Raw genomic sequence first — 25,412 nt, forward strand, 5'->3', positions numbered from 1 at the left:
GCACCATCACCACCGAACGCCAAGATTTCGAAACCACTTCGCACAAATCGCCAAACGGGGTCTGGGACTGCCTAAATTCGACAAGCACCACATTGTTGACGCATTTCGGGTCTCTCCAAGCGCATACTGTTGCCCGATTCTCCCAATACCGGTAGTCGACATCATGCCTGCACCGTCAAATATCCTCTTGATTGAGGGTAGCTTCGAGGAACTTGTCGACGAATTCGCACAGTACCTCGACAATCTCCGCAAAAGCGAGGATGGCACCAGTGTGCACTCGGAAATCACCCCTCTGCTCGAGCAGGGCCAGAACGACGAGGTGTTGAAGAAGCTGGTGACTTCCAGCTCAGTCTTGAACAGCGCTCCTGAGAAGGGTTAGTTTTTTTATCCATCCAGTCGCGGGGTTTGGAAGATTTTCGGCTTCACGTCTGCATAAAAATGGAGAAAATATCGCCTACGCGGACAGGAAAGGAGGAGGAGGGAAAAACAAATTGCAATCAATCAGAAAAGCTAACGAATGGGTTTTAATACTATACAGAGATCATCCCTGCGTACAACCTGCTTGTCCACCTGATCCGCCAGTCGCCCAATGTGAACATTTTCCTTCCCAAAATCTGCAACTACCTCTCGCAACCCCTTGGTGCTTCGCCGAGCAGCGGAAGCGGCCTTGCTCTCTCGGTTCTTACCACCATCTTCAACATCCTCCCGTCCAACAACGAGAGCCGGTACCACGTTTTCCTCGCCGTCCTGCGGGTCATCAAGTCGAGCGCTTCATTCGACGCTCTGCGGCCACAGCTCAAGAACTTGGACAACTGGATTGCGCAATGGGAAGTTGACGAGGAGGACCAGCGCAAGCTGTTCCTCGGCATTGCCGATGTTGCCCTCGAAGTGAGCGAGACCGAGCAATCCTACCTGTACTTGCTGCGCGCTCTCAAGACGATCCCCACCGAGGAAGTCTCGGAGCCTGAGGCCCGCGAACTGTCCCTCCGCGCTCTCAAGTCGGCTCTTACATCCCCCTCGCATTTTGACTTCCAGGACTTGACGGCGCTGGATTCCATCCAGGCTCTCCGCAAGTCGGACCCGATTTTCTTCGAGCTGCTCGAGATCTTCAACGCCGAGCTTCTCGACGACTACGCCGACTTCCAGGAGACCAACGCCAAGTGGATCGACGAGCAGGGACTCGACCAGGACGTCCTCTACCGCAAGATGCGTCTGCTGACGCTCGCCTCCCTGGCCGCCTCTACCCCGTCGCGCGCCCTCCCTTACGCCCAGATCGCAAAGGCCCTCCAGGTCCCTGCCGAAGAGGTCGAGATGTGGGTCATCGATGTCATCCGTGCCGGTCTCGTCGAGGGCAAGCTCTCCCAGCTCAACCAGACCTTCCTCATCCATCGCAGCACCTACCGTGTCTTTGGCGAGAACCAGTGGCGCGAGGTTGCCTCCCGTCTTGACATTTGGCGCGAGAGCCTCGTCAACGTTCTCGAGGTTGTGCGACGAGAGCGCGAGAACGTCATCGTCCAGAAAGAGCGCGAGCTGCGTGAGCTCGAGGCCAAGGTGACCGGTGCTCCCGCTCCCACCGGCAACACGAGAAGAGGAAACGCTCCCCGCGAGATTGAGGTCGAGTAAGAATTCTCAAATATCTCTTCTTTCTCTCTCCTGAGTTGTTTTCTCTTTTTCTTTGGTTGCTCTCTTATTTCACCTCCTTTTTCTTCACCTTCACCTTCACCTTCACCTTCCCCTCTTCTCCGTCGGATGATTGCTCTTTGATGGCCTCCCCCTTTTTTTTTTCTCTCTCTCTCTGTTCCATCTACCTTATGGTTTCTTTATCGTAACCTTCTTTTGTCTTAGATCATATGGATGTATGTACTGGTGCCAAAGGTCGTGTTGTGTTGTTCATGATGAACGACCCCAAAAATATCATGTGCTAGAGTCTCGAAAAAAAAGGAAAAGACATTTTTTTCTAATCAAAAAAAGCGACTTTCTTATCCAAACTGTGCTCTATAGATTGTGATGTCGTGGTGTCCCAAACGCGTATGAGTATATCTGCAACCTATAGAATGTATAATGTATGTGATTATATTTGTATATTGACGCCCGTCTGTACCGCTCTAAACCGCTTTGCCCAAATGCCTTTAGCATGTCAAAAGAAGAGTGGAACGATTGGGTTGGGTTGGGTTGCCAGACTAAAAGTAAGAAAATAATAATGTATAATATACAAGAAGGGTTATATGTGTAATATTTAAACAAAAAGGGAGGATGGATTGGGTATGATCCCTCCCCCTTCCTCTCTCTCTCTCTCTCTGTCTCTCCTAGGGCGACAAGATGATAAGCGGGGAAAGGACCGAACCATCCGATCTAATCTCTCTAAATTTGCAAAACGCTGCATGGGCCGCGAGTATAGTAGAAACTGTAGATCAATTTCCTATTGACACCAAGAAAAATAGTCATTGGTATAAGGGGAACATTGATCCACGAGAAAACGCGGTGGAAGGGACATGTTTATTTTTGAGGCTGGAAACCTCTGGTCTTCATGGCAGTCTCGACGTCCTGGAAGACTTCCTCGGGAGTCTTGATGGCAGGAATCTTGACGACCTTGCCTTGCTTCTCGAAAAAGTCAACCACAGGCATGCTGGTCTCGATAAAGGTGCGGAAACGCTTGGTGATACTCTCGGCATTGTCATCTGCGCGGCCAGAGGTCTTGCCGCGGTTCAGCAGGCGTTCCTGCATGACTGACTCGGGGCAGTCGAAGAACAAGGTGAATTGGGACGGGCAGACGGTTTCTTCGAATTTGAGGGCTTGGTCCATTTTACGGGGGAAGCCTGTTACAGAATGAGGGGCAAACTGTTAGCAATTGATAACAATGCTCTCTCGAGAAGAAATGGGATAGCGGGGGCAGGGGCAGGTAAGACATAAACACGCACCATCAATCAAGAAGCGCTTCTTGCCCTCAGTGCGGATAGCCTCGCCCATTGCATTTTCCAAAAGCTGAACAGTAACCTCCATGGGCACAATCTTGCCCTCGCGGATGTACTCCTTGATCATATTACCAAACTGGGATCCAGGCCGCTCTTGCTCCGCGCGCAGCAAGTCGCCTGCGCTGAGGTGCTTGAAGCCATACTCGCGCACGAGATTAGCACACTGGGTGCCCTTGCCGGCGCCAGGACCACCAAGGACGAAAATCACACCGACGTCTTTGGGGGAAAAGGCCGGCACATCTTTCTTGGGAGCAGCAATCTGCTCGGCGGCGGGGGGAGAGGGAATAGCGGGCATTTCTTCTTTTCTAGTGTCTATATCAATTGAAATATGTCAGTTCAGTCAAAGTTTAATAAGTTAACCCCAGCATAGAGATTGCTTTCTCCAGGGGGAGGCCGCGCGCGGAGGGGCAAGGCTGCATGGAACGCTAATATTGAATTTATCTGCGAGCTATGGATTGCGCGGCTTGAGGGATTAGAAGACCGGGGGGTCTCGGTCGGAGAGATGATACGGCAATTCTGAGGGAGAAAACAATGCTGAATTGAGTATAGGAAAGACAATTCACATACCAAGACCGGTACGGCTCTTGACCATCAACACGTACGAAGTTGTGCCTCCAAGGAGGATCAAAGCAAAAGGCCAGATGCGGAGAGGAGAACCGCCTTGGGGACGTCCAGACGCGAAGCCTCTCTGTTGCAGCGCTCGGAAAGTGAAGTGGGAAGAAGGAGATCCTGAGCGCCGAGAGAGCGATGGGAAGAAGGAAGAGGAAGAGGAAGAAGAGGAAGGACTGGCAAGCCGAGAGGTCAGCGGCCGGAAGAATCGAGGGAATGACATGGCTGCGACAAATTCCAAGGCACGGAGCTCAAAGGCGACCACCTGCACGCATCATCTGGTACGAGTACGAAGTAGTATGTTTCCCTGCTGTTTCATCCATTTTGTCTCTATCGTCTCTCCGTAGTATTACGGAAGAGTAGTGGTGTCAAAAGTGCACACCTGGACTTACTGACTTCCAGTTTGATAAGTCGTACAAGTCTATCATTCTCCAACGAAAGAAAATTGCAGCATGTCGTTAAGGAAGAAGAGACACCGTATGCTCTTGTGAATTTTTTTTAAAAGGATTTTATATTTTCCACGGGAAGCATATTTTGTTGGGATTATTTTGTTTTTAACAGATATACAGAACCTCCCAGCAACTACTAATCACAAAATGGATAATATTTCGATAAATGCGTCTTATGTTACAGATTCGTCATCAGATTGCGATTGACTAAATTTAATACTCCTATATGTATAACTCCAAATAAATTCAAAAATTGAAATGTGATGCAGATACGTGAGCACATGGCAATGCGGGGCATCACACCGCCTACCGCCTTCGTCTCACCGCCCTTACACTATCCGGCAGAATCGCAAGTTCAGCCTCATACTCTCATACCCTTGTAATGAGTCAACGTCTGCCTGTTCAAATACAAATTAAATATTAAAAATATATACAGAAAATGATCAAAAAATACTTCTTCATGAGAGCGGGATGAGATATCACATGTCAAGCCTCAGTGGCACAGCAACGCCTTCCATCTCTCCTTCAGTCCTGAGTCATCTTGTTATGACATTCACCAACGAATCATTTCGTAAATTCTCTACACTATATCTCTCGGTCCTGTCCCTCTCTCCTCTTTCATTCCATCTCACTCTGCATCAAAAATGTTTGCATCCAAAAATTAAGCATCTCTGACTTTTGATCCCTTCAACTATCAAGATCTTACATCTCTCGACTCTCCACATCTATATCTACTATCTCAAATATTTAAACAAGATGTGTTTCCGGCGTGCAAATAAGCCATCAGACACTCGCAAATCCAAAGGCAGCTGGGTCATTCCCGCGTATCTACAGCCGTCTGATCATCTCAGCACATCTTCTTCGCCTTCCGTTCCAACCCAGCCATTCCGCTTCCTGGACCTGCCAGCTGAGATCCGAATCAAAATCTACAACCTCGTCTTTGGGCTAGACGACGGTCGAGTCTATCATATCAAATCTTGCAAGAAGCCGCGTGGGATAACATGTACTCTGTATATTGAAGACGAGCGTAGCACGTCCAACCGACGACACTCTCAGAATGAAGCTATGCAGTCGTCTTCTGGACGAAATAGCCCAATTTCGATCCTCACTCTTGACTCCTGCGAATGGGATCCAGCAAAGACTATTCATCCAGATCTGCTTCTCCCTGGACAGAAATTTGTTCGAGCGACGGGAGACATACCCATCCGGAAAACCCAGAATCTCCAGCCCGCTCGGGCCCGAGGTACTTCCTGCACAAAAGCACTTCAGTATCTTTCCCTCAAACCTTCCTCCAGCAGAAATACCAAAGTGCCAGCCTCCGCCCCCGCTGCGTTGAATAGTCTCCACTTCCAGTCCCGAGCACGCAACTTCCGCTCCTCTGTGGGCGCTGCGTTGCTCCTCACAAACCGCAAAATCTACAGCGAAGCAGCACACTATTTCTACTCCTCTGCTGAATTCTACTTCCATTCGCCCAATTCTCTGGATCGTTTTCTATCGGGGCTCTCGTCCCTAGCGCAGATCAATATCACAAGTCTCTGGCTAGCGCACATTACGTCTGGCGAGCCCTGGCTGGCCAAGAATCGGCAGTGGAAGCTACGCCATGATGCGCGCTGGGAAGGAATCTGCTCAAAGGCCGCTGCACAACTGGTCAATCTGCGGGACCTGCGTGTGGTGCTGAAGGTGTGCGATTGGCCGTTGAAAATGGGACTCAAAGAGCATTGGGTCCATCCGTTGCTCTTGTTCGCCCAGTGCGAGTGGCTGGAGCATGTGAATGTGAGAATACACGTCCCTGTGCTAGGTAACCAAGAGCGAAAAGCGGAAATGGTGAAGTCGAGAGGGCAGCTTGAGATGGCGGTGGAGAGATATTTGCAGAGATGTGGAAAGGGAAGGAGGATGGTGGGAGAAGATCTGAAGTTGGGCTTGCTTTAGCAGTTGCAGGCCTGGTATGGTTTCGTATTATCAGACGGTGATATGAAATGGCGGGTTGCTGGACGCCGCGATGCAGCTTGCCTCATCTGTTAGTTTCAAGGACAAGCGGCTTTGTAATGACGGAATGGTATTGAGGTGCTGCAATTCAACGAATCTTGTCGGGAAAGAAACGTCTCACCTCATAGTACGAATTGATGTTGTTTTCATTTTACCTGTATTAAAAGTCTGCGCAGGTGAACGGGGATTTATAGTGTATTCTCTGAAATAGCATAGACTATGAGCACATCTTTGAATTAGACTCTAAGAGAATGTCTCGCGCAATTGTCCGATTGGAATATTATTTAACAATTGTTTGCCAGAGGGATATCGAGCGCTGAGATCCAAAACTATAAAGGAGAGAGAGAGAGAAAGGAGAGGTATATGAGTGAGAAACTGAAAGGTGAAACATGATAAGAAAGAAAAGAAAAGAAAATTATAGAGAATGAAGGATAAGATAAAGCGCACAGAATCTCATACAAGATTTTAACGGTCAACGTTAGTCTGCATCCAAAACCCATTTATGCTGCCCATTTGCCCATTTGCCCATTTTCCCACTTGCCCATAACCGTGATCGTGTCTTGCCTTTCATGCAAATCTAGCCTTGTGGACGTATGCTTGCTCCGGGCTGGCAGGCCTGCTGTCAATCCTGGACTCGGCGGTGTATGCTTGCCCTGGCTGGCCGTGCTGCATCGACTGAGGAGGAGGAGCATATGACGGGCTGGACAAGGGGCTAGCATATGCGCCTGGGATAGGAACAGCATCGTACTGCTGCTCGCCAGGAGCGACAGGAGCATGCTGGGACAAAGGCGCAGGTGCAGGTGCAGATGAAGGAGGAGCCTCGAACCCGTTTTGCTGGATTTGCGGGGTGGCATTTTGGACGCGGATCGGTGGAGGCTGGAGAGTGAAGGGCTTGGGCTGAGAGAAAGACTGGTTCTTCTGGGCATACTGTATGTTATCGCCCTGCTCTGCAGCATCATGCGGATCGTGGATGGCAAATGTGGCCGACATGGGCGACTTCATGAAGCCAGGAGTGTTTGGTGCAGATTGCGAGCGGAGCTGAGCCAGGTAGAGGTCGCTGCGAGCTCTGTCGCGGAGGTCCATGGATTTCCGAAGTCGGTTCTTGGAGTAGAAGCGGTAGAAGACAACCGCGTAGATAAGGATGGTGAGGAGCTCAATCACAATCTCGATTAAGGCACAAACGAGAGACCAGTTCTGAAATGCAGCATGTTAGAAGAGATCTCTTTGCTCAAGCGAGTGGTAAGATGGATAAATGGATCTTACCTGCATTCTGCAGACCAGCGCATAATTGACCTCCTTTTCAAAAAGACTTTTCCGTTCATTGTCGACGCAAGACCATCCCCACATGTCTTTGTTGTTTCCAGTTTGTCTGCTTTGATTGAGAATGGCGGCGCCAATGCCCCACATGACGACACTGAAGACGAAGAACGAGACAGCAAAGACGGTGTAATAAACCGCAACCTTTTCAGCACGCTTGTGGCCACCTCTCCAATATCCATAGAAGACGACCAGCGACATAAAGAGGGATATAGTGGCCATGCAAAGCAGCACCACTTGTGGCCAAATCTTTTGGCCAAGCGCCCAAGGAGGCAGATTGTTTCTCTTCGGCAAAGTCTTTGTAGCGTTGAAGATGGTAAAGGTAGCAGCAAGCATACTAAGAACAATCAAGCTACAGCTGAAATTGACAGTTCTAAGGAATAGCTTGGCAACTCGGACGCGCGCTTTCACTTTCTGAGGGAGGAAGACAATGAGACGACTGAGATACGAGAAGGTTGCAGCAGTGTGGTACTTACCAGATCGCGAGCGTTTTGCTTCTCCGTTCTTTCTTCTTGCTTCTCGAGTATTTGCTCTTCTCTAAAGGTCGGGCTTAACGGGTTTTCGAGCCGTCGGCCAGGTGTTCCTGGACTCTTGAGCGCACTCTTGAGAGGACTGGCAGGAGCATTCAAGTATCGAGTGGTAACTTCGCCTTCTTGAGGCATTGTTGGCACAGTATCATGACGGTGTGCATCGGCTTCAGAGAGATATCCAAAACCAACAGCCGAAGGTCCGGTGGCGTCTGATGACTCCTTGGAACCCGGCCGAGGGTCGGCAAAGGGGGATTCAGACATCTTGGACATTTCAATCGGGGAATGGACAGCCGTGGCCTCGGAGAAGCGAGCGGTCCTAGGGGTTCTAAGAGAAGGAAGAGATGAGGTCGAAGAGGTGCGTGGTCTGACAGTGATATGAACGGTTTTCTGATCGTCTCCAATGGTGCCTGGCTGTATCTGCAAATGACGGGCACCGTCTGACATCTCACGCCGGGCGAAAGAGAAGTAATAAATTAAAAGAAGGTTGAAGAACTCAGAGACCGTGCTCTAGAGCTTAAAAGACAGAAAGATTAAAGCAAAGTGCCCGCTGAAAGACTGTATGGTGATAGAAAAGAACCCTGAAGGCGGATAAACGGAGACAGATGAAGCTTGGGAATATGTTCCCTGAACGATGTTAAAGTCAGGATGAGAGGTGGAGACTGTGATTGAAGTGCATGGCGATAGAGGTAAAGACCAGGGGAGATGGGCAGACGGGCCTCACCTATACTCAAAGTATGGCGCGAAAGTCGATCTGCAATGCTTGAATTAAACCCACTGATAGGCCAGGACTTAAAATGCTGGTCGGTATTGTGACCGGTCCAGGAGTCTGGAATAGCCGCCCGAGACTAACAGTACATGTGGTCTAGGAGAATTTCTCTTCTATTCGACCAGCAAGCAGGAGTCCCACGACCCTGCACACGTCTTGGGCGCTTCTGCAATGATGTGATGCAGCTTTCCCCGTTTTTTTTTTCTTCCCTACCCTTTCAGATAGAAAAACCAAATAGCAAGCTCGTTGAAGCTTTGCTATGATAAAAGAGCGCCAAAGACAAGAAAATGCATTTCTGGCGAAAGGAATCCAGCGAGGGAATCGGACGTATTTTCAAGATGGCAGTCATCCTCGGAATAATTCGGTAGATCACCGCTTGGTTCAACCAAGGTCGACATTGTTGCCATCTTCCAATTGATGTGCTCGCCTTGGCGCCCACGATAGCGGGGAAAAGGTCGAGGTGTGCTCACTGTCGCACAGTTGCAGTGTCACAGCAGAATTTGGGACTGTCATTGGCGGGAGACATTTGGACCAGGGGTCTTCGGGAACCCCAAGCGGATGCAGCTGATGAGCGACTCGTCTCGCTCCCGCTCCGCTCACTGGCTCTCGAGCTTTGACCTGCAGGCACGGGCTTGGCGCCACTCAGCCATCAGCTTGATTTCCCGTTCCCTCCATCCCTGCCAACCCAATGGCGTTGCGACTTTGCCCATCGCCACGCATTCATTCTCATGCTTGTTGCCGCAGGAAATGGTGCCGTTTTCACCATATGTGGCTCAATGTGACGACCCGGCTATCTTTGCAGGCAGGACGTGTCCTCGAGACGTCGTAGACTGTAGAATCAGACTTTCGTACAAGTACTTACATGTGCTGTGCCTCTTCAAAGCATCGGAGAAAAGCTCCTTTGCAAACAAGATGTTCGGCAAGAGTTCAAAGTCGCACCGAAGCAAGGTCACTGAATACTGTGATCTCGGAAGCGCCCCGAAAAATGCTTGCACGTTGCCCATGAAAGCCCATGCGACGGAACAGAGCTGGCCCGAGCCAGGTGTAGGGACTGATAGTGAGTTAAGCATGTAAAAGCCCAGCGCTAGGCCATCTCAGTCCCTGTTCGACAGCACTACTTTAATTGGGTTGCTGTCAGACAAGGTTGATAAGTGTGCGTTTGGTGCTGCCTCTCCCCACCTCCCCCATGTCCGATAATCAGCAATGCCATTCAACCGCTGGAACTTTGCCGAAATATGAGCCGTCTGAGTAAGCTTTTCAGCAGAGCATGCACTGAAAAGGCCATTGATCTGCACCCATGGAAGCTTTTTATCATCGCCGCAAGAGATGCGCTATTTCTCATGCAGGAAGTCGTGGATGCTGCACGGCGAGCAAATCAGTTGTTGGCCTGATGCGCCTAGAACGCTGTATAGTAATATATCTTCTGCATATGGAGTATGTGCCGTTTGGCTCTGTTTTGAGCACACTTGCTTATCGCTTACATGCGGAATAAGCTATCAACATGAAGATCTCTGCTGGTCAGTCCAGGCTCATCGATGAAATACGAGGCAAAGTCACTGGCGATTATCATGCATCAATAGCAGTGGGGTCTCGTGTCGAGTTCGCACAAATACTCGCGAAAGCGGCAGAGGCGTCTCTAGTCATTGTGCTATTGCATTTGTCTTCTGCAGACTTGTTCGGCATTTGGGAAGTTGAATCACTTGTAATACATAAGGTATATAACGCCCTAAGAGCTGAATGCAATCCGTTTCATTGTGATGTGTAGAGGTGCTACTGTTGAGATCATCCCATGTCATATGCTGTCTAAAGTTGCTGCAGTAAAAATATATTTGCAGGTAGCATATTTGCATGCAGCAAAAGAAGAAGTGTCTGCATTAAATTTCCCGTATGACATTCATCATCTTCTTCTTTATTGTCGCGGCATTTCAAACAGTCAGATAGACCGACAGACTCGTCTGTCAAACAGACTGGACCACGTGATGTCATTCCGCCCTGCTCCGTCATAGGGACATTCTTGTCCATGTCAAACCCAAATCTCAAACTCAACTCAACTTAATTGGCTACAACTTCCATCTCCATCATCAACACCAACGACATCTTGCAATAACACCAGCAAAGGCACCACACTACTCCGTACAGCCATACCAATGGCGACAATTCCACGATTCCTCCTACCTCGTCTGACGTGGGGAGGCGCTGGCGTTCGCACCGCTCAGCCTCTGGCTCTCAGTGCAACGCTTCCTGGCCACCATGTTCGACAGCGACGAGATATCTCATCTACGACTTTCTCGCCATCTTCGCGCCCCCAAAATCTCCACGCCCCAAGACAACGCGCATCTTCGTCGCGATCGACATCTCTGCTCACTTCGAGTGCGCAGCTTGGCTTTCGGCGCGCCTTTCACGCGACCCGCCAGATGCAAAAGGACCACCACTTCGACACGCTCAAGTTCGTCCAGCGGCTTCGTGACGAGGGATTCTCCGAGGAACAAGCCGTAGCTATGATGCGTGTACTCAACGATGTTATTGAAGAGAGGTAATATCCTACACCAATCATCTTAAGTCTAGCCTTTTGGGAAAACTAACAACCTACAGCATCCAAAACCTCACTCGCACCATGGTTCTCCGCGAAGAGCAAGAAAAAGCAACATATACTCAGAAAGTCGACTTCGCCAAGCTCCGCTCTGAGCTTCTTTCGGCGGACAGCACCGAGTCATCTCTGACGCGTGCATCGCATGAGCGGTTGACAAATGACCTCGCCAAGTTAAATTCACGCCTGCGTGATGAAATTGGGCGAACTCAGGCCAGCGTCAGGCTGGACTTGAACCTCGAAAAGGGCCGTATTCGTGAGGAGGCCAATGTGCAGGAACTCAAGATCAAGGAGACGGAAACGCGCATTGAGCAAGAAGTTGCCGGATTGCGAGAGCGAGTCGAGGGTGTCAAGTTCAGTACGCTGCAGTGGTTGATGTGAGTACCGAATGTTGCTTCTACTTATGCTTGTCCAGACCGAAAAGCTAACCCAAGATTCCTCCAGGGGTGTATGTACCGGTACGGCGGCATTGATTCTTGGTGTGTGGCGCTTGTTGATGTGATTATTCAACACCAAGCGTATACCTGTTTCCCCTTTTTCTTTTTCGAATTGGAACAAGTCAAAATATGTACATAGACTTTGATGTTTACGGGATCTATTCACATTCATGTTTATCACATTATGGAGCGGCGGCAATGGAGATTTTTAACTTTCCAAATTCAATCCGCGCGCCATGGTCAACCAAGGGAAAAAAGCTAAAGCCAACAAGGCATATATGAATTCGTAGCCTCCTTCATTATCAAAATACTATACCACGCAAACGCCGGAGAAACCAGCACCTCACACGGTGCCCAGTCATGCCAAACTCGCGCCAAAAAATAAAAAAATAAAAAAAATAAAAAATGAAGACTCGAAAACGCTCCCTGAAGCTCAAATCTTATCTACAAGCTCCTTTAAATTGAGCCCTCAATAATCTCCGCATTGAGATCTCTCCGTATACTCAACTCTTCTAGACCATCATCGTTCGACAGGACAAGGCCCTTCTCGTTGGCCAGGTGAAGCAGACAAATGAAGCAATAAGATGTAGAAATGTCCTTCATTGCCTGAGCAGGGTAGACGGTCTGCAAGTTGTTCATGACACTAGTGAATTTGAGCTCTTCCGAAGCAACAGCTGGAGCAGCAGGTTTTGTGAGTTCTGAATCGTCGTCCGCGGTTCCGTCTGATGATTTGGGCGTCGGAGGCTCCTCTGGTTGTTGCGTTGGGATAGGCTGGTAGAGAGGTTAGCAAGTTTGCTCGAGAGCATCAAAAGGTCAAAGGCACACGAAAGCAAAAGGGATAGCGGTACTTACTTCCTCCAGGCCGATTCCCTTCCACAACTCCTCTTTCAATCGACGAACGTCGACCTTTTTCGCGACACGTGCATACTGCATATATTCTGGCCGGAGACGACGGCTCTGGGTGACAAGGTGTTGGCCAAAAGGACCGTCAAGACCAGCCTCTGCTCCAGGCGCGCCTGTGCCATCGACGGAACCATTCGCATTGATGCCGGCTCCTTCTGCACCTGGAGAGAAATGTTCCCTAGCATCGGCAAACTCGTCCTCGTCGTCATCGTCTTCGGGGATGCCGCCGGGGAAGGCAAGCCCATCGTCCTGGAAAAAGTCGGCATCATAATTGCCTGCGGGTGCAGCAGTCGAGGCGTCAGCATCAGCGGACTGGCCAAGACCGGCGGCATCATTATTCCGAGCCCAGAACTCCTCGTCCATTTCGCCATTTGGCGGCTCGTTGGAAGATATGGCCTTGGCTCCTGAGCCTGATCCTGGCCGACGAGTACCCATGCGCGCTTTGGGCTTGAGGAAGAGTCTCAGCAACTGGCGTGAATTGAAGTGTTTGTCGTCTGGGAGGAGATTGCGAGACTTGGACTTCCATTGCGTTTTTGGCAGGGAAATGGCCGTATTCGAAGCAGCAGGTGTGTAAATGGCCTCAGCTAGTGAAGGATCAAGAGGTGACATAAAGTCAATTTGGAACGGTTCCTTTTCTTTTCTTCGTGTCGTCGTCGTCTGAGCGGCTTTGGTGTTGTCCTTGATCTTACGGATACGCCAGTGCTCTGGGCCTGCCCAATTCGAGCGAAGAGCTTGGTCGAAATAACTCAAGATATCTTCATGGTCTGCGGCGCCTTTAGCAGGGCCAAGAGAAACGACATACTCCCCATTGCCAGCATCAAATTCACCAACTGCCCCATCGTCGTTATCGGCGCTTCCGGGGTCTCTATCCATCCTGTGCACCCGCAACTGAGGCTCAATTGCGGCATCTCTTGCCCAAGCTTCTCCACCTTCACCAAACCCTACGTCGGCTGGGATGTCAAATCCACCCAAAGCGCCATCATCATCATCGAATCCGGGCGGATCCTCATCGTCAAGGAAGACACCTGATCGATCTCCAATGTCGTCCATCCTATCTGGCTCTTTCCTCCAGTCGTCCGGCGCTTTTAGGAATGGGATGTCCAGCGAGCCCTGAGGATCGCCTAGGTCAAGATTTTTCAGCGAAGGACATATGTCCTGATCATCCAATCGACCGAGATCCGGGAAGAATTTAGCACCGAGAGATGCAATATCAATTTCGCACTCCTCTGCAGGCTCAGCCTCTGGCTCGCCAACTTCCTCGTTGTCCAGTCCCCCGTCCCGTCCCTCCTCCACCTCCTCCACCTCCTCTTCGTCTTCTTTGTCCTCCTCGGCGGTATCGGTCCGTTTCCTTCTTGCATCTTCCTCGGCCATTGCATCGCCTGCATCATCGCTGCTATCAAATACTATGCGGCCTTTGGCATCGATTGTAAGATGATTCAAAAGCAAGCCTTTGGCACCACCCTCGTCAAAGTCGGCTGAAGCTTTCTTGAATAAAGGATCGACAGAAAATTCCAACTCGAATTTCTTGAGCTGCAGCGGAGCAAAGGACGGGGCAAGAGTCGCTTCGGCAGTTCTTTGCGTCTGAAATATGGTTCAGTAATTTAGAATCCCCGAGGAAGATTATGAGTGGGCATACCCGCTTCCTTGTCTTCCTGCCACTACCCTCTTCGCCATCTTCCTCGTCGCCATCAGCATCTTCTCCGTCCGCCTCCTCGGCATCCTTCCGCTTCTTGTTTCCACTATCAGCGAGGCCGCTGAGAAGCTTTCCGGTCTCGGTGGCGACACTGTCCACTCGACTTGTATAGATCTTCACACATCCATCCAATGTGCAACTAGCCTTCTGAAAATTGACACCGTCGCCTTCGCGGAGGAGAGACATGTCATGAAAGTAGTCGATGAGAGCAAAATTCCATGAGTTGTTGGCATTGATTTTCTGAATCTGTCAGTGCAAAAATTTCCCTCAAAAGTCGTCTCAGACGTACGTTGTCTGTTGCCATCTTCATCCATTCTTCAAAATTAGCCAGGATTGGCATCCGCTTCGGAGGCGTCAAGACTTCGCTCCCCACTACCATGAGTTCAGGGTCCCGGTCATTTTCCCTGCCCCTCCCATTTGATCCTGGCGTCTTGGGACTTTCGTTGGTTTGCACCCTGCGCACTGGCGACGCAGCTGCTTTGAGCTGATTCATCTGGAGATCGTGAAGAGCTTGTCGAGACTGGAGCCGCACCGCCTTTTCTTGCCGATCATCGTTCAGAGGAATATTCCTAACACAAAGATCAGTCTACACGATCGGTCACCTAAGATGATTGTTTCCAACACACTTTAGAGGAGATTGTTTTTGCGGAGTAGCGATCGGGGCACGCTTTGAAGAAGAAGATGATCGCCCGTCGGCGCGGGGTTGGCTCGTGACTCGTGGCATAGCCGGAAGTCCCTTCCCGGAAAGCAGGGGGGAAAACAGAAGAGTCTTTGTAAACTAAGTTTTTGCGCGGCGTTCTGGCTTCACTATCATTAGGTGGGTTGGCGTCTCAGATGCGGTAGTTCGATGTCGTTGCTCGGCCTGTCCACTGTTTTCTCTGGCTGCCGTCTCCGTGTTTACATTTGGACTTTCGCGTCGCCAGTACACACAAACACCCCGCTAACGCTTTTAACGGGTAATCTTCGGTACGAGCGAGGGAGGGTAGAGATCGGGCAGATCATTCTGAGTTGCCGATTGGTGGACGGTGCCCTCGGTGTTTCAGGTCTAAATACTGTGTACAAAGTACATCTGATCATTTGCGTCATTCACATTGCAAAGTGTACTGTTCCCTTGGCGTCCAAGCCCTTATCTTTAAGCTGCCTCCTCACCCCAAACTCATCTCCAAGCTGCGCCACAACTTTCACGAATCCATGACCAGGTTTCTTGGTTACAAGTCGTCGTGGTCAGTGACCTCACCAGCGAAAGGGACCCCTCTCAATTTTGGAATGGCATATCTTTCTTAATACATCAATTTGTCGGCGACAATTTATCATTATGACTTTATGAGGGACGGGTGACGACACAAACACCAGACATGCCTGGCAACAAACCATCATTTGGGCCGCGCCCTCGGAAATCTGAATTGGCCTTTGGCAGGTCAAGGCAGAAATACAGATCGGCGCGGGCATTCTTCATCTCAATCCTGATTATATCATGTCTTACGATTGGGAGTCTTTTGTTGCGCCGCGATTCGCTCAGCTGGTCTGAAGTTTCATTGAAACAGCGGGGAGAGGAGCTCTCTGGGCTTGGAGCTGGTCGCCGTCTAGGACAAGACCTGGAGGTACGCATTTCCTGATATAAACTATTTCGATGCTTATGTCCATGGTTATCTCATATTTGCGCCATCGCTCTGGCCTATACTAACTTTTTGTGATTTGCGCACAGTGTCGAAACGTTCACCATGCAAAAGACCAGTGTGCCTACGTTCGCGCAAATTGCCCAGATGAAGAAGCTGGATTGATTTCATATCTGTCACTCTATTACTGCAGACTTTCCCATGCGAAGCCAGTTGCGTTTATTATTATGTTACTCTGGCTGGGCCTGCTTTTCAGTACAATTGGCATAGCTGCCAGCGACTTTTTCTGCATCAATCTCAGTACAATTGCGACCATCCTAGGCATGACGGAGAGTATGGCGGGCGTAACCTTTTTGGCCTTTGGGAATGGAAGCCCGGATGTTTTTTCAACCTTTGCCGCGATGAGCACGCATAGTGGGAGTTTGGCCATTGGGGAGCTGATAGGGGCAGCTGGCTTCATCACCGCGGTAGTGGCAGGTTCCATGGCATTGGTGCGACCTTTCAGAGTTTCCCGGCGAAGCTTCGTGAGAGATGTTGGATTTTTCATCGTCGCGGCAAGCTTCAGCATGGTATTTCTTGCGGATGGCAGCCTTCACCTGTGGGAATGCGGCGTGATGGTCGGCTTTTACGTCTTTTATGTCGCCAGCGTGATGCTTTCACATTGGTGGATTGCGCGGCGCCGTCGTCGCCGGGAGAGAATATCTGCTGCGAGATCCTCTTTTGCTGTGCCTGGCCATGGTCTCGAGGAGATACATGAAGAACCGGAAGCGGAAGAAGAAGAGGAGGATACAAGGAGTGCCGAGCGTAGAAGTCTTTTGCCGCCAGGCTCTAGAGGTTCGACAGATGACTTTGGCGCGCTAGAACGCGGGAACACCCCTCCGTCTCAGCCAAGCTTTGAGGAAGAGGACGAAGACGTACAAGATCGGTGGCTTGCAGAACTAAACAATAATATGCGTCTTAATCGACCTCCAAGGGGGCCTCGACGGAACACTATTACCCCGATCCGTCCAAGTCTATTTGGCGCCTTGGAATTTCGAACAGTACTCTCATCACTGAATCGCTCGCGAAACTTTCCAGCGTCGCCCATGAACTTTCGTCGATTTTCTGACGCCTCAGATGAGGAATCGGAAAACGCTGGCTATGGCGCAACGCTCACCGTTCCGGGTCAAGTCCAGAGTGCCGTCGAGCCAGATACTACGAGGAACAGATTATCCCATGTGGAAGATTCGCCGAATCGAAGACGCTCTGCGTCTACCAACACCGCTACAAATACACAAGCTGATGTTCCTAGGATTGAGATTCATCGCAACAGCTCTGTACCAGGAATTGGCATTCATTCGCCATCTCCACCCCATCAATGGCAAGGCCAAGTGTCAGAAACGGGTGATTCAACAGTTGAGTCGGCCCAGCCATCATCACCCGCTGTTCCACCGTCACCCGTAATCTCAATCTCTCCGCCGCCATCCGAGCGTCATATCAGAATTGAGACCCCTCGGCGATCGCGGGACCGAACGCCGCGAGAAACAACAGCGTCTCCAGAGCATTTACATCCATCACACCATGACCCCTTTGCCAGCTTTCAGAGAAGACATCATTCGCCACCATCGTCACCCGAATCAGGAGATATCTCGCCTCGCACATCCCCAAAAGGGTCGCAGCCTCCTAGTCTTCGTTTGGACATACCTGATGGCAAACCGAGCTCGCAAGGTTCATCCCCGACATCGCCATTTCCACCTTTTTGCGAACATGCAGTTTCACCTCGCAGTGTCTCGCGGACGAGGAGTATTCGGGCATCGAGCATTCAATTACCGCCTCCTAGCCTCTCGCCAGAGTGTGCCTTTCAAAGCTATGATTTCGATATGGGAGAGGAAGAGGAAGAGGAAAAGCCCCTGTCATGGTGGCCCTACAAGTATTTGCCTCCGCCCGAGGTATTCGCATCAACCTTGTTTCCAACGCTCTACGCGTGGGGTGAAAAGTCTCTGTGGGAGAAGGTGCTTGGTATAATCGCGGCTCCAAGTCTATTTGTTCTGGCAATCACACTACCGATTGTGGAAGCAGATCGAGAGGACGACGGTGACGCTCAGATTCAGTGCGAGAGGAGGAGTACTTCTGTACCTGCACATGCTCCAAGCGTTTTCATTGAGCGAAGGTCTATTGCAATGCAGCCGGATGAGAGCCCGACCCTAAATGGGGCTGATGGGGAGAGGTCGACTTTGCAGGACAACCCACAAAGCGATCCCAGCCCGCGAGCTGATCAAGGGAAGAAAGACTCCAAAGCAGCTGCTCTACAGAACATTGAACGCATGACTTATCACCCAAAATCCCCTGTTCCCCCTGAGTCACCGCCCGCGCCATCTCCTGTGGAACAAGAGCCGCCTTCGAGTATCAAGCAGTGGAACCGTTGGCTCATTTCGATCCAAGTTTTCACAGCACCTCTCTTTCTTGTCTCCGTGGTTTGGGCCAACGCTGCTTCTGAGCCTTTGAACCCACGCTCCCTGATCCAACCCATTCTCTGGACTCTCCTCGCCTCACTCATCGCACTAGCTCTTTTATATATTTTTACTTCGGCACACAAGGCCCCGCGCTGGCGTTACGCCCTCTGTTTTGTTGGGTTTGCGGTTTCCATTGCTTGGATTTCTACTATTGCGAACGAGGTGGTCGGCGTTTTAAAAGCTTTTGGAGTCATACTCAACATATCCGACGCGATTTTAGGCTTGACTGTCTTCGCGGTGGGCAATTCATTGGGGGATCTCGTTGCTGATATTACCGTTGCCCGGCTTGGATACCCGGTCATGGCGCTCTCCGCCTGCTTTGGTGGGCCCATGCTTAACATCTTGCTTGGAATTGGGCTCAGTGGATTGTACATGACCATCCAAGCTGGACGTCACCGCCATGAGAAGCACCCGCATCGGCCGGTGAAGTACAAGCCCTACCAGATTGAAGTCAGCAATACCTTGTTGATATCCGCCGTTAGTCTTCTTGTCACGTTGGTTGGTTTATTGGTGATTGTACCCTTGAACAAGTGGAGATTGGACCGGCGAATTGGTTGGGGTTTGATTGCGCTTTGGTGCGCAAGCACAATAGGGAATGTGGTTGTTGAGATTGTCGGTCAAGCCCACTCCCATTGATATTGCATATACCTTATCTTTTTTTGGAATTGACTGGTTGTTTGGATAAGTTTTTCTATACCCGAAATGTTGGATTTGGCGGCGTTGATGGCACTCTGAAACTCTAATATGTTATTCATCTGCAAGTAGCATGCCATGTAGTTTTCATTTTAATGAATAATTGTCTTCTCTTCTTTTACTTTTCCAAGCCTTCAAAATATCCATGCAGTACGGAGTAGTGCTTGAGCCCCATGTCCTTTCCTTAATTGACTTGAAACACGGATTTTATCGATAAGATAAAAGGGCTGAGTCGAACCTGAAACGACGCACGTCGTCTGTTTGGCTGTCGGTTCAAGTCAAGGGGGTGATCGGGCTAGACTGATTGTGGCTCCGACGCTGGACCCCTCGGGAGACCCTTGATGGATCGATTGGAACTTTGACTACGGGAACGGGCGTTACGAACACGAAAACCCTCCCCCCCCCCGAAAAAAGAGGACACGTTCTCTCCACAGTTCCCTCCTCCGCGATTTTGGCAACAAAGTCTAAGCCTCCTTTTCAAAATATAAATAAACCTTCTTTCTCGCCATTGTCAGAGTTTCTCTCTTTGAGACTTCTCTTTTGTTCCAATTCGACAAGACTTAATTTGAATCCCCCATTTGCTTCAAACTCTCCGCCATCATGACTGAAGCCGCCAGCCTTTACCCTCCCATTGAGCAGCGTCCTGTTGCCAATACTATCTGTCTCTTTGACGTCGATGGCACACTGACTCCTGCGCGGGGAGTAAGCTTCCCCTTTATCCTTCCCGTCCATTTTTCTCCTTTCCTGTGATTGTTGCAAGTTCCCCGCATTGCTAACATGTGTTGTACATAGTCCATCTCCCCCCAGATGCTCGAGCTTCTGTCTCGCCTGCGTCACCGCGTAGCTATTGGCTTCGTCGGTGGCTCCGATCTGGTTAAGCAGCAGGAGCAGCTCGGCACGCCGTCGATCAACGTGACGTCTCTTTTCGACTACTGCTTTGCGGAGAACGGTCTGACCGCCTACCGGCTGGGCGTGCCGCTCGCGTCGCATTCCTTCATCAAGTGGATCGGCGAGGAGGACTACAAGAAGCTTGTCAACTTCATCCTGCATTACCTGGCTGATATCGACATTCCCATCAAGCGCGGAACGTTTGTCGAGTTCCGCAATGGCATGATTAACGTCAGCCCTATTGGCAGAAACGCCAGCGTCGAGGAGCGTCACGAGTTTGAGCGCTACGATAAGGTGCATCAGATCCGAGCAAAGTTTGTCCAGGCCCTCAAGGATAACTTTTCTCATCTCAGCTTGACGTACGTTTCTTCCCTTGCTTCCTTGGTTCTTAGCATATTCTTTCCCCGCTTCCAATCCGCGCACTGTACCGCTGGTAAGATGGTCCAGGACTCCGCTGACAGGCTCTAGCTTCGCCATTGGCGGTCAAATCTCCTTTGACGTCTTCCCTACCGGATGGGACAAGACGTACTGCCTGCAGCACATTGAGGCCGAGTCCAAGCTCCCCGGCGGTGCCACCTTCACTACCGTCCACTTCTTCGGCGACAAGACATACAAGGGCGGTAACGACTGGGAGATTTACGAGGACCCGCGCACCATTGGCCACACCGTGACCAACCCTGACGATACTGCCGCCGAGCTCAAGAAACTTTTTGCCCTATGATTCCCTTGAACCATTTCTCTTGCTTCTCCTTCTCCCTCCTCCCAAAATTATATCTCTTATCATCTTCTCGGCTTAAATCGGTTCTCTCTTCTACATTTACCTTATAATTTCCCCTTTCGCGCGCCAATCAACATCTCAATCTCAAAGAGAAAAAGTCACTTTTCTTGGCCCCCCCGGAAGATTTCGCTCTCCATTGCGCCATTGCCATATTCGCAATATCATCTACCGCTATATATCTTTATTTTATTTATTTTTCTCTTTTTATTTATTATTTCGGGCATCAAAATTAATACCAAATACCAATACGAAATACCAAGACCTTTAAAGAAAGAATCAAAACAGTTTACAAACCCCACCCCAAATAAAAAGTATCATATTTGTTCATGATGTGGCTCTTTGTGAAGCCAACTTGATCCGTCAGTATCCCTGTGCGTAGACAACTTAAGTAATCCTTTTGCGCAGAGATGACGCCAGGTAAGTTACATTAAAGATAGATAACTGACTGACTGATAGATAGATTGATAGATACCAAATAAGAGAGGGAGACAGGGGGGGACAAGGGAAGTGGTAGATAGATAAGAGGTAAAACGTAAAGTAAAACGTAGAATACGACGAAAGTTGAAAAGATGAATTGACATAACGTTGAAACGCCAAATGATAACAGGCTAGGAGGTAAAAGTTACAGTATAAAAGTAAAAGAATAAAAGGTAAAGGATAAAGGATAAAAACAAAAGGAAAAAGTAAAAGGAAAAAGATAAGAGATAAAGACTACAGAATAAATTAAAAATAAAAGATAAAAGACTAGGAGATAAAAGTCATAGGACAAAAGCTGAAAAGTAAAGATGAAAGATAAAATCCAAAGGATGAATAAAAAAAAGAAAGAAAATAAACAAAAAAGGACGGAAAATCAAGCCAGCTCGTCCTCCTCTTGAACATCCTTACTATTGCTCGAGTCGCCAGTAAGTCTTCCCGGGACATTACCACTACGACTGCCAGTAGCCGTGGTAGTCTTTGTTTTGCTCTGAGATCGAGTCACGGGCCGTCTCGGTGGCAATGGAGCCTTGGTATTATCGTTATCGTTGTCATCGGCTTCGTTTTCATCTTCGTCTTGCCGTCGTCTTTTGCCTTTGCCCTTTTTTCCAGCATCAGCACCACCGGCACCACCTGCTCCTCCTCCTCCGCCACGACCGCCACGACCGCCGCGGCCAGCATCACCACCGCCACTTCCGCTTTTGCTACTGCTATTGCCGCTGCCGCTGCCGCTGCTGTCGCCAGTGCCAGTGGTCTTTTCAGTAGCGGGACTACTACCTGGCGGTTCGCCATCTCCTCCACCGCTCCCGCCGTCACCTCCGTCACCTCCGTTACTATCATCTCCACCACCGCCACCACCACCGCCACCACCACCACCACCACCACCTCCTCCTCCTCCTCCTCCTCCTCCTCCTCCGCCGGAGCCACCCACATAACGACTGGGAGAACATTTCAGACAAAGACAAGGTTGTCCCAGAAGACGGATATGATGCTCTGAATCGCGCGGTAAATGGGTCTCGGGAAAGTAATTAATCGTGATTTCCTCTCCCTTTTGTACATCCTTATTCGCGCGCACAATGAGACGATTCGGCACATTTCCTTCTTCAGCCACTTTGGCTTCTGTAGCATCACCACCGTACTTTCTTGCTCGTTTTTCTGCGCGCTTCCTTCTTCGAGTTTCCTTTTCTGCGCGCTTTCGTTTTCGGCTTGCTAGCTGGATCTGCGCTTTCAGAGTGAGGCGTCCTCCTCTAGCTTGGGCCTCTTCTTCCTCTGACTCGCTGTCAGACTCGGACCCGGATTCAGACTCGCTATCCTGGATCTCGGGCTGGTCCCAAAACCAATCGGCATTGGCGGCGTCGCCGCAGGCGTGATTGAAGAGAGAAAAACCCGGGTGAATGTACAGATTCTCAAACTGCGCTCCTGTAAGAGAATTTTGGTCTGGTGGATTCAGGAGCCGGTGGGAGCGAGGAGTGTTTATCAAGTTCATCCTGCCGCGTCGGGACTTGTCCCAGGGTATGACATTCAGAGTGAGCTTGCGCAAGACGGTCTGAATGACCCAAGTGTCAAAGTCGAGGTTGCGGAAGATATTGACGCCCAAAGCCTGCAAAATGTCAAATGGCACGACAATGTTGGCGGCATATGTAAAGGGAAAAGTCTGTGTGCACTCTTCGTCACCAATCTCGTCAATTTTGTATATCCTGTCGGCGTCGGTACCGCCACATAGTGGCAAGAGCGCTTCAATTTCGTGCGCGAGAATTCTCGATTCCGGGTCGTTGTCTCGCTCGTGTAGTGTGAGGTCAAAAACCTCGCGCAAAAGCAGACTGAGGAGCGTATGGTGGCGTTCATTGTTCTGCGCGATTTTGGGGGCCCCTGGATCAGCAGGAATATTTACCATGCCTTCGTGCAGCCAGTCCCATTCTCGGCCGCAGGAGCGGTAATGGAAGAGTTTGCGCGCGATAGGCAAGCAAGAGGAAGAATTCCTCTCCCGCCATGAAGGATCTGGAGTAGAAAGGCGCCTTGCTCGCGCCTCTGCCTCTTCAGTTGCTTCCATGGCTGTGGGTCGGGTTCGTCGACGTGGTCGCGCAGCTTCAGCTTCTCTGTCCGCAGCAACCCTATGGAATAAACCGGGCTCTAATCCGCAAAAATAGACTCGTCGGCTTCTTCCAAGACAAGCGCACAGAGTTTCATGTTCGTTTTGCTCCTTCTCTTCCTCGAGAAGCATCTGCCATGTCTGTTGGGCAACATCGGCAGCGCCTTTGAGTATCCGACGCTTGCAATTCTCACAATAGTACCATAGGTCCTGTGTGGATGGTGGAGTCCGCTGCAAGTGTCCCCTGAGTGTGGGCTCTTCAACGTGAATGATGGTCCCTGCAGGAATGCTCCTGGCCGCATATACGCCGAGACCTTTGAATTGCGATCGTACTATGAGTAGCCGCTTCTTGGAATTCGTATTAGGAAGCTGATTGATGTACCCAGCAGTGAGATTTTGTTTGCAAGCTTTGTAATATCTCACGCGCTCAACGTCATTCTGTGGAAAAGTTCTGACTCTGACATGACCGCAACGTTTCTCGTGGTCCCATCTCTCGCCATTCTGGTTCCTTGAAGCGATGAAATTCTTTAGATGGTGCTGCCTATCCTTGAACGGCTGCTCTTCGGCATAATTCCCTCTGAGTCGCGCCAATATGCTTGTATCCATGTGTTGAAGATCTTCAAAGGCTTGAAGATTTAGGAGGCTGAGCGCAATGAGGTGATGAATTGTTCGCCGCAAGGGCGGTATGAATGATATAATTCCTAATCAATGTCAGATCTGGTTGATATAAGAGAGGCAAAAGTCAAATTCTTTCATAAGATGACTGCGGAGACATTCTTACCATTTGGCCCTCGTAAAACGTTTATAACTCGCTTTTCTTCCTTTCCAGCGCGGATCAAATGTTCTGTGATTGCGTCTACAATGCGAGGATGAAGACCCGGCTGCTTATTCTTGTACGACGGGTTGACAAGCACCTCTACCAGATACCAAGCGCGATAAGCATCGCCAAGAGCAAGGTCATAATGACCCTGTTGGTAGTAGAGGAAGCCCCTGCTGGTCCAGTACGCTGGATTATATGGTGAGCGCATGAGCGCAAGCGTGTAGACATCAAACGGGAGATACGTTTCATTCTCGCCAGAGGGGATTATAAATTGATTCTCGCGGTTCAATCCCCACCGTGGCAGATGTGATCGAGGTAATTCCCGAATGGTGGTTCTCTTCTGTAGCTCGTAGTCAAAGAGAGCATCTTTTCTCAAAGGGTTTGTACGCAGGGCAGGAGAATTGATCCCGCGCGCATCCAGGGCTTTTATGAGTCCGTCCTTTCTCCAGGCGCCATTGTATGCCGTCCCATCCACTCGGATATCCCTTGCCGACAAGTGGTCCCCGGATGACGAGGGAATAATCGCTCTGATATCGGCGGGTTGAAACCCCAACAGCGGATCGTCTGGATCTGGGCATTGAGCAAACTCATTAGGTCCATCCGGCTCTTCTGCCTCAGCCTGGTTCTGGTCGTGTGGCATATTGACAGGGGTGGGAAAGTAATATCTATTAATGTTCAACAAGCCATTGTACGCCCTTCGGACGAGAATATTCTGCACCGAAGCAAAATCGGGCCTTGCACCACTCCGTGCCTCATTCGGTCCAATCTGGCGAGCTTGATATGGGTCGTAGAACTCGGAATAGATTGGGGGAGGCGGTAATTCTCCAGAGTCGTTATTATTGAGAAGGCGCCATAGTCTATAGGCCTGATCGTATCGCTCCGCAGTGGGATAATCTCCCCAATTGACCTCGTCGCTCAGGTCAGGTCTCGGGGGCCACGGACTTTGGCGCTGGTAATCATAGACACTGGAAAAGAATTGACGGGGGACGGTGCGACGAGCTGCCCGGTCGGATTGGCTCTCAGATTCCGACATTGAGCACTCTCATATGCCAAACAGTAAAAGAGCGACTTTATCAGAAGTAGGATATCAGCGGTAAGAATGCAATGCAACGGAACACGCGATCTTTAGAACACACTTGCAGACAACTGCAGCTCTAGCAATTGCGAAGCTGGAAAAAAAGAATATCTTGTCGCAAAGAGAGACTTTCGTCGCAAGAAAAAGCTTAAGAAGGGGCAGAAGCAGGAGTGCAGAATTAAAATGGTAGCGCAGAAGTCTGGCAAAACAAAGAAAGTCCGACATAATGAAATGACGG

At 50.0% G+C, this 25,412-nt stretch overlaps 9 protein-coding genes across 9 annotated transcripts; 5 read left to right on the forward strand and 4 right to left on the reverse strand.

Annotated features, from left to right (window-relative positions):
* Positions 1-60: 60 nt before the first annotated feature.
* Positions 61-1,936, forward strand: L228DRAFT_243395 (eukaryotic translation initiation factor 3 subunit M). The gene is made up of 2 exons (XM_018331681.1): positions 61-374; positions 539-1,936. The coding sequence occupies exons 1-2, from the start codon at positions 164-166 to the stop codon at positions 1,621-1,623; spliced, it is 1,296 nt and encodes a 431-aa protein (XP_018192419.1). The 5' UTR covers positions 61-163; the 3' UTR covers positions 1,624-1,936.
* Positions 1,937-2,496: 560 nt separating this feature from the next.
* Positions 2,497-3,267, reverse strand: L228DRAFT_206282 (UMP-CMP kinase; the record flags this gene model as incomplete). Its single annotated transcript, XM_018329672.1, has 2 exons — positions 2,497-2,816; positions 2,919-3,267. 2 exons carry the CDS (start codon positions 3,265-3,267, stop codon positions 2,497-2,499), a joined length of 669 nt encoding a protein of 222 aa, XP_018192420.1.
* Positions 3,268-4,632: 1,365 nt separating this feature from the next.
* L228DRAFT_258226 (hypothetical protein) lies at positions 4,633-6,037 on the forward strand. The gene has a single exon (XM_018334062.1). It carries the CDS (start codon positions 4,787-4,789, stop codon positions 5,957-5,959), a length of 1,173 nt encoding a protein of 390 aa, XP_018192421.1. The 5' UTR covers positions 4,633-4,786; the 3' UTR covers positions 5,960-6,037.
* A 164-nt stretch (positions 6,038-6,201) lies between these two features.
* L228DRAFT_19846 (hypothetical protein) lies at positions 6,202-8,625 on the reverse strand. Its single transcript, XM_018329620.1, has 5 exons — positions 8,585-8,625; positions 7,810-8,487; positions 7,280-7,747; positions 6,476-7,210; positions 6,202-6,233 (listed from the first exon to the last, which is right to left on the reverse strand). The coding sequence occupies exons 2-4, from the start codon at positions 8,305-8,307 to the stop codon at positions 6,584-6,586; spliced, it is 1,593 nt and encodes a 530-aa protein (XP_018192422.1). The 5' UTR covers positions 8,308-8,487; positions 8,585-8,625; the 3' UTR covers positions 6,202-6,233; positions 6,476-6,583.
* Positions 8,626-10,585: 1,960 nt separating this feature from the next.
* On the forward strand, positions 10,586-12,092 carry L228DRAFT_19865 (DUF1640-domain-containing protein). The gene is made up of 3 exons (XM_018329621.1): positions 10,586-11,162; positions 11,222-11,593; positions 11,661-12,092. The coding sequence occupies exons 1-3, from the start codon at positions 10,777-10,779 to the stop codon at positions 11,716-11,718; spliced, it is 816 nt and encodes a 271-aa protein (XP_018192423.1). The 5' UTR covers positions 10,586-10,776; the 3' UTR covers positions 11,719-12,092.
* L228DRAFT_243399 (barren) lies at positions 11,788-14,989 on the reverse strand. Its single transcript, XM_018331682.1, has 5 exons — positions 14,876-14,989; positions 14,539-14,818; positions 14,193-14,489; positions 12,506-14,137; positions 11,788-12,424 (listed from the first exon to the last, which is right to left on the reverse strand). Exons 1-5 carry the CDS (start codon positions 14,971-14,973, stop codon positions 12,110-12,112), a joined length of 2,622 nt encoding a protein of 873 aa, XP_018192424.1. The 5' UTR covers positions 14,974-14,989; the 3' UTR covers positions 11,788-12,109.
* Positions 14,990-15,409: 420 nt separating this feature from the next.
* L228DRAFT_258230 (hypothetical protein) lies at positions 15,410-19,131 on the forward strand. Its single transcript, XM_018334063.1, has 2 exons — positions 15,410-15,850; positions 15,955-19,131. Exons 1-2 carry the CDS (start codon positions 15,605-15,607, stop codon positions 18,991-18,993), a joined length of 3,285 nt encoding a protein of 1,094 aa, XP_018192425.1. The 5' UTR covers positions 15,410-15,604; the 3' UTR covers positions 18,994-19,131.
* Positions 19,132-19,650: 519 nt separating this feature from the next.
* L228DRAFT_206914 (eukaryotic phosphomannomutase) lies at positions 19,651-20,659 on the forward strand (the record flags this gene model as incomplete). The annotated part of the gene is made up of 3 exons (XM_018329695.1): positions 19,651-19,752; positions 19,843-20,297; positions 20,407-20,659. The coding sequence occupies 3 exons, from the start codon at positions 19,651-19,653 to the stop codon at positions 20,657-20,659; spliced, it is 810 nt and encodes a 269-aa protein (XP_018192426.1).
* A 907-nt stretch (positions 20,660-21,566) lies between these two features.
* On the reverse strand, positions 21,567-25,132 carry L228DRAFT_235880 (hypothetical protein; the record flags this gene model as incomplete). The annotated part of the gene is made up of 2 exons (XM_018330765.1): positions 21,567-23,980; positions 24,061-25,132. 2 exons carry the CDS (start codon positions 25,130-25,132, stop codon positions 21,567-21,569), a joined length of 3,486 nt encoding a protein of 1,161 aa, XP_018192427.1.
* Between the last annotated feature and the right edge of the window lie 280 nt (positions 25,133-25,412).

Source organism: Xylona heveae (assembly GCF_001619985.1).
Source record: "Xylona heveae TC161 unplaced genomic scaffold L228scaffold_1, whole genome shotgun sequence".
In the NCBI taxonomy this organism is placed as follows: domain Eukaryota; kingdom Fungi; phylum Ascomycota; class Xylonomycetes; order Xylonales; family Xylonaceae; genus Xylona; species Xylona heveae.